The following is a 13,797-nucleotide window of genomic DNA, read 5'->3' on the forward strand; positions in this document are numbered from 1 at the left end:
GGAACACCTGTTCAATTTCTCATTCATGCAATTATCTAAGCAACCAATCACATGGCAGTTGCTTCAATGCATTTAGGGGTGTGGTCCTGGTCAAGACAATCTCCTGAACTCCAAACTGAATGTCTGAATGGGAAAGAAAGGTGATTTAAGCAATTTTGAGCGTGGCATGGTTGTTGGTGCCAGACGGGCCGGTCTGAGTATTTCACAATCTGCTCAGTTACTGGGATTTTCACGCACAACCATTTCTAGGGTTTACAAAGAATGGTGTGGAAAGGGAAAAACATCCAGTATGCGGCAGTCCTGTGGGCGAAAATGCCTTGTTGATGCTAGAGGTCAGAGGAGAATGGGCCGACTGATTCACGCTGATAGAAGAGCAACTTTGACTGAAATAACCACTCGTTACAACCGAGGTATGCAGCAAAGCATTTGTGAAGCCACAACACGTACAACCTTGAGGCGGATGGGCTACAACAGCAGAAGACCCCACCGGGTACCACTCATCTCCACTACAGATAGGAAAAAGAGGCTACAATTTGCACAAGCTCACCAAAATTGGACAGTTGAAGACTGGAAAAATGTTGCCTGGTCTGATGAGTCTCGATTTCTGTTGAGACATTCAGATGGTAGAGTCAGAATTTGGCATAAACAGAATGAGAACATGGATCCATCATGCCTTGTTACCACTGTGCAGGCTGGTGGTGGTGGTGTAATGGTGTGGGGGATGTTTTCTTGGCACACTTTAGGCCCCTTAGTGCCAATTGGGCATCGTTTAAATACCACGGCCTACCTGAGCATTGTTTCTGATCATATCCATCCCTTTATGACCACCATGTACCCATCCTCTGATGGCTACTTCCAGCAGGATAATGCACCATGTCACAAAGGTCGAATCATTTCAAATTGGTTTCTTGAACATGACAATGAGTTCACTGTACTAAACTGGCCCCCACAGTCACCAGATCTCAACCCAATAGAGCATCTTTGGGATGTGGTGGAACGGGAGCTTCGTGCCCTGGATGTGCATCCCACAAATCTCCATCAACTGCAAGATGGTATCCTATCAATATGGGCCAACATTTCTAAAGAATGCTTTCAGCACCTTGTTGAATCAATGCCACGTAGAATTAAGGCAGTTCTGAAGGCGAAAGGGGGTCAAACACAGTATTAGTATGGTGTTCCTAATAATCCTTTAGGTGAGTATATAATATATATATATATATATATATATATATATATATATATATATATAATTATAAAATGAACCAGCAAATACAGATGTCGTACAACTAACACAAATTTTATAATTAGGCTTAAAATGTACTCAGTTGCACAACTAAACACACAGAGCTCAACGTATGTAAGTTCGTAATCAATTTGACTTTACATGATGTTATTTATTTTATGCAGTTTTAACGTTTCAGTCAGCTTCTTCTGCAATTTAGACAACTACACAAACTCCCGCAAGCCAAACCTATTGGAATAACCAATCACAGCTCTGTGTTCGGCATAAAGCCCTCCCCCATAGGACTAAGAGCCAATCACAACTCACATTCATCACAGAACTCGCCCCAATGTGTTGTGTCAATCAAGACCAGAAGTCTATAAACAATATTGTTTTAGAGTCGTGGTTGTCCAGTGGGTTTTAGGACATTACAGTTTGGTAGTCCAGTCCCAATTTTTGGTAGTCCCGGGAGTCCGGACTACTGATTTGTCCGCCCCTGAAGGGACACCTGGCAGATGAAATCCAATGTGGACAAGTGCAAGGTATTACATGCAGGTAACAAAAAAAACAAACAAAAAAAAGAACTGGAAGAAGTAAAGTATGATAAAGACCTAGGAGTCTATGTGGACTCCTCACTTTCTCCATCCAAACAATGTGGGGAAGCAATAAGAAAGGCAAACAGAATGCTAGGGTATATTGTCAAAAGTGTAGAATTGAGTTCTGGGCTCCACACTTCAAGAAAGATATCGCTGCTCTAGAGGCAGTTCAGAGGAGAGCAACCAGACTTATTCCAGGTCTGAAGGGAATGTCCTACTGAGAGACTGTGGGACCTGAACCTTTTCACCCTGGAACAGAAGAGACTACGTGGGGACTTGATCCAAGTCTTCAAAATCATGAAAGGCATCGACCACATCAAACCAGAGGAGCTTTTCCAGATCAGCAGGGACACATGCACTTGGGGACACAAATGGAAATTAGGCTTCAAGGCATTCAAGACAGAAAACAGGAGACACTTCTTCACACAGAGAGGCGTCACAATCTGAACAAACTGCCCAGCGATGTGATTGAAGCTGAAAATTTGTGAACATTTAAAAATAGACTGGATAGGATCCTTGGATCACTCAGTTATTAATGGACACCAAACAATCACGATGGGTCGAATGGCCTCCTCTTGTTTGTAAACTTTCTTATGTTCTTATGTTCTAATACACTTCTATAAATAACTTGGAAATGAAACATTGAAACAAGTTAAATGTGACAGATCATCCAGTGATCTACTCAGTGCAAGGCATGCAAATAATGCATGCTTACAGTCTTTTGTTCTGTACTTCCACATTCCATATTCCAAATAAGTACAGACTAAGACACAGGGAGAAATATTATATATACATCTCCGAGATGCATCTGCTTAGGTTTAGGGGGGGACAGAGGGGACATGTCTCCCTTAATGCCAAGCTCCATAGGCATAGTGCCCCCCCCAATTCTGAAGCCAAACATACAAAGCCACAATTGCTGACATTGGAATATAGATCACTACAAAACATGAAGTGCCCTCATATTTTATCAGCAGCATATATAGTTCCAAAATGAACAAGGTTATTTTTAAGACGACATTTGGCTTGCTTATACAGAGGGGCTGGAAATAGAATATAATAATTCAAAACCCAGTCTTACAAAGGTTTACACCAAATAAAAAAAAATACAGACTCGTACCTAATTGCGGTTTAATCAACTGTCAGAAGCCATTTATCACAATTTATAAATACAAATGTCAAAGGGCCCAATATTTTTATTTGGGGTTTGTGGCAAGAAGGTCAATGTTTTGATGTTGTCTAGGCCAAATTCGGATTTTTCTGCTTTATGGAATACCTTTTTGTTTTTATTTATAAGCAGTAAAAATGGCTTCTTACAGCTTAAACTGTAACAGGTTATAAGTTTGTAATCTGAGATTCAGTGGTATGTCAAATTTGCTTTAGACATCTTTGCAACCTTGACAATATTGAAAACTGCAGAGACTTTGGTGATTTTCTTCTTACGAGTTTAATGAAAACCCACCATATTGAAATATATTAAGCCTTAATATACTTAAACATAATGGGTCTTCATTAAACTGGTATGAAAACCTTCATTTTTCAAAGCAATATGCCCAAGGTTGCAAAGACATCAAAGGCTTAGAACAAGAAGTGCATTTCAAGATGGCACAAGCAGTTAAAATGTAATCATTCTACTACCAAAGCAGAATGACAGATACGACTGTTTACAAGTCAATTAAATGTCAGAAATATACAGACTTTGTATCACTTTGTTAATATAAGTTCATGTAAGAAGGTAAAGATAAACCTAAGGAAGGGAACAAAAGAGGTAAGGAGTGCATCATAACTGCTTTTCACAAAACTGCCTCCATAAAAAACATCAATGAAACCAGACCAATGAGTAGGTGAGAAAAACTGACAAAAATATGATTTAATAAAGTTTAATTTGGAGACAAACAAACTATCAAATCAGACATACAAAATAATTTTTGGCAAGCAGATCCCATTTTGTACACCAGCATAATTGTCTAATTATATATATATATATATATATATAAATCTATTCCTATATATTAAACAAGACTGGTACAGTTATAATTTCTGAGGGTTAGTAGGAAAGAGATCGTTGAGGTGTCATCCTAGAGCAGGTCAGGATCAGAAACCTCAATTTTTATCACCCTATCAGAATAGTATTCTCCTAGTGCACAACAGGGGTGCAGAACTTCCCTGCTGTAGCCCTGATATAGAGCCCTTGATCAACAAATCAAAAGTATATTACGTACATCATGCTACATGGCCTGCAGCATAAGTATAACATACTTAATATTAAAAGCATGACAGCAAACTCTAGAACAGGGGTTCCCAATGTCTGGCGATGGAGCGTCAATTTCCGGAGGCTGCATGGCATGGGGGGTCCGCAATAGAAAATTAACCACAGATGAAAACGAAATATGTCCCAAATCATAACTTTTTATTTCCTATACATTTCTGTTAGGGAACATTTATGAACTATAATTGCCGTTTTATTATTTCCCCCCAAATTACATCTGCAATTTGTAACAGAAAATGTTCAGAAAGTGTAAAAAGATAGTAAAGGTTGTGGCTGAAGGTTGGATTGGGGGGCCGCACCAAACAAACCTTGAGGGCTGCACTTTGGGAACCCCTGCTCCAGAATGATCCTAACACAAACCTTAAAGGAAAGGACAGATTCATGGCCCCCTGCGATTTTTTTTACCCCTTTACAATCAGTATGAGGGAAACTTCCGAGTACACTCCCCCACAAAAAAGGTGACAGATCATTGTACTAAATAAATAAACAAACAAACAAACAAACAAACATCGATGGAATTGTGTAGAAAGGCATTTTGTGGAACTGGGCTGTGTGTTACACTAGCAAACAAAATAAGAAAACAATAAAAGATTCACATATACATAGATAAAATAAAGAAGAAAATGATTTTATCACAAGCCTTCAGTTTCCCTAATCAAAACTATGGACAGGGTTATGCACAGTGAGAACTATTCTAATCTCACACACCATGTTCTAATAATAATAATAATAATAATAATAATAATAATAATAATATAATTAAATAAGAAAATAAATCACAGAAGCTTTGAGATCATGTTCCTAGTACAGACAGAGCCATGTGGCAGTGTTTTCCAGTACAGGGCAGTATCATGTGCTAAATGAGTCAGAGCAGCTATTGGAATTAATTCCCTAAACTCCCTAATGCTCAGTTCCACTCATAGAGAACAAGCCAGGATTCTAAATCTATACATTGGTCTGTTGTTGTGGGACTTGGTACAGCAGGAGATTGTTACATTAGTTTCCTCTGCAATCTGTGAAGAGAGTTTCCCCAAGATAAAATATTACTTGCCGATCTTCATTAGGTCATCTATTAACACTTTAGATTTGTACTATTCACTAAAAAATATGCCACAGTTATGGGGAAACGATGCATTTCCCTTACCTTCAAAACAAACATGCCTATTTAGCATCATAGGGAATTGCGTGTGGTGAATAACTATCATCTTAAATGCACTTCCTCCAAAACTGTTAAAAGAAGTAACTAATACATTATGTCCACATTAACATAGTATGCATTGTGCATAATACCAAATTTCAAATGGGAGGATTTGAATGCAGGACTGATTTAGATTTTGAAACAGAATCAAAGAAAAGGCGTTGATGTTTTGAAAAGCTTTAAGATAAATATTTATATTTCTATTAGAAAGAAACTACTGCAAACCAAGCACAAAGGTAAGTGTATATGGCTTGTAGTTCAAATCCAGTCCATTCTCCTTCCAAACCTAATCAAGATATCCTGCTACAATTAAATCATGTACATGTACAAAAAGTGCATTCCCAAATTGTCGCTTCAGCCACATCGCTGGGGAGTTTGTTCCAGATTGTGACGCCTCTCTGTGTGAAGAAGTGTCTCCTGTTCTCGGTTTTGAATGCCTTGAAGCCCAATTTCCATTTGTGTCCCCGAGTGCGTGTGTCCCTGCTGTTCTGGAAAAGCTCCTCTGGTTTGATGTGGTCGATGCCTTTCATGATTTTGAAGACTTGAATCAAGTCCCCACATAATCTCTGTTCCAGGGTGAAAAGGTTCAGTTCCCTCAGTCTCTCCGAGTAGGACATTCCCTTCAGATCTGGAATAAGTCTGGTTGCTCTCCTCTGAACTGCCTCTACAGCAGCAATATCTTTCTTGAAGTGTGGAGCCCAGAACTGCACACAGTATCCAGATGAGCTCTAACTAGCGCATTGTAGTCTGAACATTACTGCCCTTGTTCTGAATTCTACACTTTTGACAATATACCCTAGCATTGTGTTTGCCTTTTTTATTCCCCACAGTTTGGATGGAGAAAGTGAGGAGTCCACATAGACTCCTAGGTCTTTCTCATGCGTTACTTCATCTAGTTCTATTCCTCCCATAGTGTAATTATAGTGGACATTTTTGTTACCTGCATGTATTACCTTCCACATTGAAGTTCATTTGCCAGGTGTCGGCCCACAACTGAATGTTATCTAAGTCCCTTTGAATAGCCTGTGCTACCAAGATTGTATCTGCTGAGCCACCTATTTTAGTATCATCTGCAAATTTCACAAGTTTGATAACTATCCAAGAGTCCAGATCATTAATATAGATTAGAAACAGGCCTAGTACTGATCCCTGTGGAACTCCACTAACAACCTCACTCAGTTGGAAGCAACTTCTCTAATCAACACCCTCTGTTTCCTATACATCAACTAGTTCATAATCCATCTACTTACATTACCCTGAATGCCTACAGCTTCCAATTTGAGAATCAGTCTTTGGTGTGGAACCTTATCAAAAGCTTTTTGAAAATCTAAGTATATCATATCATATGCTTTCACATGATCTACAGCTGCAGTTGCATGTTCAAAAAATTCTAATAAATTAGTAAGACATGATCTGCCTCGTCTAAACCCACGTTGACTATCTCCAAGAATATGGTTTTCATTAAGATGCTCCTCTATTTTCTGTCTAATAATTTTCTCCAAACATTTTACAAGTGATGCAGGTGAGACTGAGTGGTCTGTAATTTCCCGGCTCAGTTTTGTCCCCTTTCTTGTGGATTGGTATGACATTTGCTGTCTTCCAGTCAGTTGGCACATCCCCTGTTCTAAGTGTCATTTGGAATATTTGAGTTAGCGCCCTATAAATAATTTCCCTCATTTCTTTAAGTACTGTTGGAAATATACCATCTGTCCCAGGTGATTTGTTTGTTTTTAATCCTGCTAGTCCCTTTAGTACCTCCTCCTCATTTATCCTGATCTCTCTTAGGGTTTCACTGGACTGATTGTTAACCTGTGGCATGTCATCTGTTTTTTCTTTTGTGAAAACCTCTGTGAAATACTCATTTAGAATATTTGCCACATCTTGTTCATTTTCCTTTATCGGTTTCACTTCCTCCTTTATTGTCCTCTTGCTGTTGTAGTATTGAAAAATGCTCTTTGCATTAGTTTTAGCTCCAAGAGCTTTGTTTCTTTCTATTTCCCTCTTTGCTTTCCTGATCCCTTTCTTAAGATCTCTTTGCAGTTCAACATATTCTATGTATTTAGAATCATCCCTTTTGTATGTGCTATACTGCATTGTCTTCCTCTTGATATTTTTTGCATACGTCTATTAAACCATTTTGGCCACTGTTCTTTGGTCCTCAATTTGCTTAGTTTTGGTACAATTTTCTCCTGAGCCTCAAGTAGTATATTCTTAAAATATAACCATCCATTTTCAACTGAATCTGTATCCAGTGTGCTCCAGTCTACCTCTTCTAAGTGCCGCCTCATACCTTCAAGGTTTGCTTTTCTGAAATTGTAGATCTTTGTTTTAGACTTGGTCCTTGTTTTTTGCAAGAATGCCTCAAAGCTAACCATGTTGTGATCACAATTTGCCATTGGTTCTCTAACTGGTGTCCCTCTGACTCTATCTTGGTCATTTGAAAATATCAAATCAATGCATGCACTCTTCCTGGTTGGTTCCCTGACAAATTGAGTTAGAAAGCAGTCATTTACCATCTCAACCATCTATATTTCTGCCTCTGTAGTCCCAACCAGGCTTTCCCAGTCTATGTTTGGGAAATTGAAATCCCCCTTTATAACAGCCACATCCTTGCTACATGCAGTCCTGATGACACTGTACAATGCAACATCTTGCTGAATATCTGAGTTGGGTGGTCTGTAACACACTCCTACCACTAATCCTCCACATCTCTTGTCCAAAAGTTTCTCGCACAAAGATTCTGTTCCGTTACTAGGATCTAATTTGAGTTCTTCTGCCTCAATGTCATTTTTCACATATAATGCTACCCCTACCCCCTTTTCGATTTTGGTTGTCTCTCCTAAACTGTGTGCATCCTTCTAACCTGTATTCATCCCCATTGTTTTCTGTAAGCCATGTTTCTGTCACACCTACAACATCATAGTGACCCGCCAGCACTGGCACGCCAGCATAAGCCGTAGGCAACAGGAGTTCCAGGACACAGCACATGTGATTGAGGGAGGGTCCCTGCTAAATTGAGATAGGTGGTGCCCCAGTGTAGTGTGGTGCTAACCCTGTACCTGTCTTGGTTGAGCGCCCTGAGGCGTGACTCTCTGTTTAAATAAAGAAACTCCTTTGACTAAGCAACAAGCGGAGTGCTGTTGGCTTGATCCCTGCCGCTTTCATTACTATATATATATATATATATATATATATATATATATATGTGTGTGTGTGTGTGTGTATATATGAGTATATTACATTCAAAAATAAGTAACATCAAAATACAAAAATTAAAATGTACAACTTAAAACCGAATCCATTAAAATCAGGGCAATAGAGTTTTTTTTTTTCCACTTTCAAAAGGGACACTACAGTTTCAACCTCACAAACAGCAAGGGCTTACCGAGAAGCTTAAATGAATCCTTAGGAAACTAGACTGACATCTATGTCACATGCACAGGCCAGGTAAAATGGGATAGTATATTTTTGTATATTCCAACTGTTCAAAGACCACACAGAGTTCTTAAGGGTAAAAACAAACAAAAAAAGTCTTCCTTGGTATTTCATTATTATTATTATTATTATTATTATTATTATTATTATTATTATTATTATTATTATTACTATTATTAGTATTGTGTGTCACTATATCTCATTCACAGCTTCTGGTCTTTTTAAGTTTGTCTTTTTTTTTTTTTTTGGCTTGTTGTGTTTTTGTTGCTGCACTTCAGGACCTGATAGGAATAACCAGCCTCTCGCTTTCATTTGATTACACAAACCAAAACAACAACAAACAAACGGTACAAACAGCAGCCCTCCTCCCAGCAGCCCTCCTCCCAGCTCCCCTCCGCACTCCACCTCCCTGCCGACACTGAGTATCACTACTAGAATGGAGTAGCTGTTGTCCTGAGGGGAGAAAAAAAAAAACTGGTGCCAGAAGTGTCCTTTGTGAGATCAGTCGAAAATGCATGATCCCCATAAAGCAGAGTTTCTATCCCCGCTACTCCATTTTCGATCTCTCAAGCTTGGTTTTCAGAATCTCCTGTAGAGAATGATAGAGAAATTGTTAAAGGGACCACTTTCCCAAATACCACTTCCCAGTATACATTTATAGCACATTTATTTCAGCAGAGCTGGGCTTGTTACTATGGCATTTCCCAGGTGTTGTCATTATTGTGGCTGGATAACCTCTAAGCTGTAGTAAGATATTTGACTAGTGTAGACTAGTGTCTACAAACATAAGCACTATGAAACCTATAAAACCTCTTTATAACCACTCACACAATCCTAATCGGTTGCCATTTATATGTCCTCCATTCTCATTATTAGAGATTTCAATCTTTAATGTATACATTGCATTGTGTACTTATTAACTTATTTAAACTAAATTATAACTTTACATTGACGATTATTATTATTTATTTTCTTAGCAGACACCCTTATCCATGGCAAGTTACAGTTTACACAAGAACACCTACACTTATAGTTTACATAAGATTAAACAGACGGGTGACAAATTAAAGGAAAAAACAACACAAAGTGTCTCAGTAAGGTGTTGGGCAGCACGAGCTACCAGAACAGCTTTAATGCTCTTGGCACAGATTCTACGAGTCTCTGGACTCTACTGGAGGGATGAACACCATTCTTCCAAAAGATTTTCCTTCATTTGGTGTTTTGATGATGGCGGTGGAGAGCGCTGTATAACACGTCGGTCCAAAATCTCCCATAGGTGTACAATTGGGTTGAGATCTGGTGACTGCAAAGGCCATAGCATATGATTCACATCATTTTCATACTCATCTAACCATTCACTGACCCCTTGTGTCCTGTGGATGGGGTATTGTCATCCTGGAAGAGACCACTCCCATCAGGATAGAAATGTTTCACCATAGGATAAAGGTGATCACTCAAAATAACTTTGTAATGATTTGCAGAGACCCTTCCCTCTAAGGGGACAAGTGAACCCAAACCATGGCAGGAAAATGCCCCCCACAGCATAACAGAGCCTCCGGACCCCCTCACTGTAGGGGTCAAGCAGTCAGGCCTGTACTGTTCTCTTGGTGTCGCCACACATGCACTCGCCCACTTGTTGAGAATATGGTGTTGGATGACTCATCTGACTTTATTCCACATCTCTGTAGACCAGTGTCTATGGTTTTTGCACCACTGAACTCTCCTCTTGCCATTTCGATCCAAAAATCGAGGTCAACTGGGCCTGCTCAGCATTTTTATACATGCCACAGAACTTAATAGGATGTTAATTGCTTAACTTGTACCATGCAGTACACCTTGCTTTAAGGAATCTGAATTCATTATGTTCCTCCACTCATTTATTTAGGTTTTTCCTATAATTTATCACCCATCTGTAATAAGGCCACAAAAGAGCAAAGGTCACTGGAGACATAATTTCCATTAATTATTTTAAACCATGTGCTTTGTAATTGCCGTTACTCCCATTACTTTATTTTTTCTATTGTTAATCAGATATTTCAAAAAAAAAAAAATGCATTACAACACTGCATACTTTTCCCCCTTTAAAATATATCCGTTTCATGGGACAAGACTTTGAGAGGAAAAATGGAAATACATCAGAAGCAAGAACAATTTATGGAAAGAAAAAAGAAAATGTTATTTTTATGCTTAAGTGCTGAACAGTCATGCAGTGTTCTTAAACAAGACTTAAAAGTTTTATGGGCTACTTAATAAAGTTGAATGGGCTACTTTGCATTTTACACGAGTCAGCCCCTGAATGAGCAGCTCGTTCTGTGCATTAATTGGGAAATAATAACCGAGATCATCAGACCAGGAAGAAAGAAACAAGGGATGACTTTACCTCCTCCTCATCAAGCATTACTGGGAGTGTCCTGCAGAGAGACGGAGAGGGGAAGACAGAGTGAGAAGCATTGCTAACAGCACTGTTAACACAGGCCCCTGGGTTTCAGCCTTTTATTTGTTACCCCTTTTGGAAAAAGGCCACATTTATTGTTACTTATAGGATATTTATTGAAGATCATCAGAACGCACTGCCCCCAACAACTCTGCTTCTCCACAACATGAGGGTTCCACATCAGGGCCCTGTTTCTTGTACTTGGTTTAACTAATTCAGGCTAATCAGACGTTTGCCAGATTCAGTTACATGATAATTTAAATCAGGCTATCTCCATTCCTTGAAGCTGAATAGAGGCTAAACTTGTCTCTTAAACTCGATTCAGACTTAATTAACCAAGATACGTGGGCATGCTCGTGCTGCCTCACAAGGGACGATTGTGGAGCACTGTACCCAAGATAATGTCAAAACAGAGAGCAACTTTTGTCAGCCTGACTGAGCAAGACCTTCTCCTCGAATGTTTTGAGGAATATGAAGACATTTTCATAGCTAAATGCAACACTGCTGCTGCCAAGTCCAGAGAGGAATCATAGCAAAGAAATTGCTTCATATTGTATATTACACAGGCGATGCATTTACACACACCTCCAATTTAAATTTGCATGCTTGTAGTAATGGACCGTAAAATGTACTGAGAGAATGTTGCTGTATGATAATGGTTAGCTCTCTATTGTTTTGTCATATTTTGCCTTTGTTCTTTAAAAAAAATATATCACTGTAGTATTATGTTATACTAATTAAACTATCCGATATAAATGGTTTCTTCGACTAGTAGCCAAATTAACAGGAAATTATCCATAATGACCTATGTGATGAACACTTAAATAATTTCATAAAACAAATATTTAATAATGATTTCTGACAAATAAGATTTCCTATACCTACCTCAAATCTCTGACACAATGTACCCTTTGAATATTCTTGAGTCGTGAACAGAGCCTGGGCACATGCCTTCAAAATTTGAAATGAGGCAGGTGGATTCATAGATCATATGAGAATAACTGAGGTAAAGTCATGGATGATGTACAGTATTATCAAAAGTCTGATTCCATACTGTTGAGCACTGTTACAACATTGGAATATTTGCAACAGTTGTTGAGTTTTAATAATGTCATAAGCACCTGTACATTAATGCTGTGAAATGATTTCCTGTTCACAAAATCTCTCTTATTTGGTCCCGAGGTGCCTTGATGTGGATCTGACTGTACAGCACCGATGATGTTGGGGATCCCTGCATAATAATGTAGGCTACATTTATAAAAATTACAACTATGGGATTACCGATTCATTAAAATTGTTTATAACCTTGTAGCAGCAGCTTTGCTGTTATCTCCAACCGAGTACAGGAATGCGCATATGCATATAGTCTGTGTTAATGTCAAAGCATAGGTCAAGTATATTTATTAGGTAAATTATCCTACTCTATAGCGTTCAAATAGAAAAACATCTGAATGATGCAAATTATCTCTGTCCTTTTCGCTACGAAAAGCTGATCTTAGCATGGCTGATGAGGCATCCCACCACAAAGATTATTATTTTGTTGTTGTCTGTTCATCAATCTGTAAATCAATCTGAGGCTACCCTGCAAAGTGTGCTATACAAATACATATTTATGCATTGACTGATTAATCAGTTTCAGTTGCAATTTTGACCAGGGTTATTATCCAATTGTAATATTGTCCAGAGCTTCATAGCCCTACATTTGCAGTATACTCACACATCAGCCACAGACGTGGGGATATTCTCCTCCACCCACTTCATGTCCTCATCCTGACAGAGACAGAAAACACAAAATCTTACACACAGGAACAGCAAAGCACAGTACAGCTTACTAATAACTTAGGTTCCCATTGTACATATTTCAAATTCACCTGCATCTATCAGTATTTAATATATTAGATGTTTTAATATTATGACTGTATTGAATCATACTGAGTAGTGATGCAAGACCAAACTGTTGCTGTGATCAGAAAGCCTGTACCGTTGCAATATTCAACAGGTGACCATTGAACTGTCCACAGTGTGCTGCCAGGACTCACTTCTTTATTTACTGCTTTGGGCATTCCATTGGTTTCTGGCTTAGCTCCCCTCATCTTCATTCCCTCTGCATAAAACACAAAGAGCAGATCACACACACAGAGGCAGACACTCCAATGGACCCTTCAGATAAACATTCATAGAAGTATTTTCCAAATAGTGTTAACACTAATTTGTTTTTACATTTTAAGTTCTTTGGATAGTGTGACCAGGTTCTATTAAACACCAGAATTTGTGTTATCTTTCGAGTACTGCCTGTTGGAACCTGATCGAAGCATCTTTCTATCAAAGCTTCCTATTGGCCCCTGTGTCAGTCACTCAAATGGGTCCCTTCCTGCTTCCTGTTTGTATATGGCTGCGTCCAAAACCGCATACTAGTGTACTAAATAGTATGCCAAAACAGTACGCCACCATTAGTAGTATGTCTGTCAATGCCAAGAAATATCTTCTCATTCCTGTTTAACTGTTTAGTCTGAAATTGACACACGTTAATAGACACTAGATTATAGGTGGCCCTGCCAAGCCTTAATCATTGAACAGTAATCAATTAGGGAGAATCGTGGTAACAAGAAATGATAAAATCTTTCTCGGCACCCAAATGTAAATGAG

General features: G+C 38.7%; 1 protein-coding gene across 1 annotated transcript in view; it reads right to left on the bottom strand.

The window, feature by feature from the left end:
- Positions 1 to 4,204: 4,204 nt before the first annotated feature.
- LOC136717364 (transmembrane protein 87A) overlaps positions 4,205 to 13,797 on the bottom strand; it is a 41,548-nt gene continuing 31,955 nt past the window's right edge. Inside the window, exons 17-20 of the mRNA XM_066694985.1 lie at positions 13,191 to 13,255; positions 12,869 to 12,921; positions 11,098 to 11,128; positions 4,205 to 9,306 (exon numbers count right to left, since the gene is read on the bottom strand). Of these exons, the coding sequence (XP_066551082.1) occupies positions 9,265 to 9,306; positions 11,098 to 11,128; positions 12,869 to 12,921; positions 13,191 to 13,255 (191 nt within the window). The 3' untranslated portion in view covers positions 4,205 to 9,264. The remainder of the gene's footprint in view (positions 9,307 to 11,097; positions 11,129 to 12,868; positions 12,922 to 13,190; positions 13,256 to 13,797) is intronic.

Source organism: Amia ocellicauda, chromosome 21 (genome assembly GCF_036373705.1).
Source record: "Amia ocellicauda isolate fAmiCal2 chromosome 21, fAmiCal2.hap1, whole genome shotgun sequence".
Taxonomy (NCBI): domain Eukaryota; kingdom Metazoa; phylum Chordata; class Actinopteri; order Amiiformes; family Amiidae; genus Amia; species Amia ocellicauda.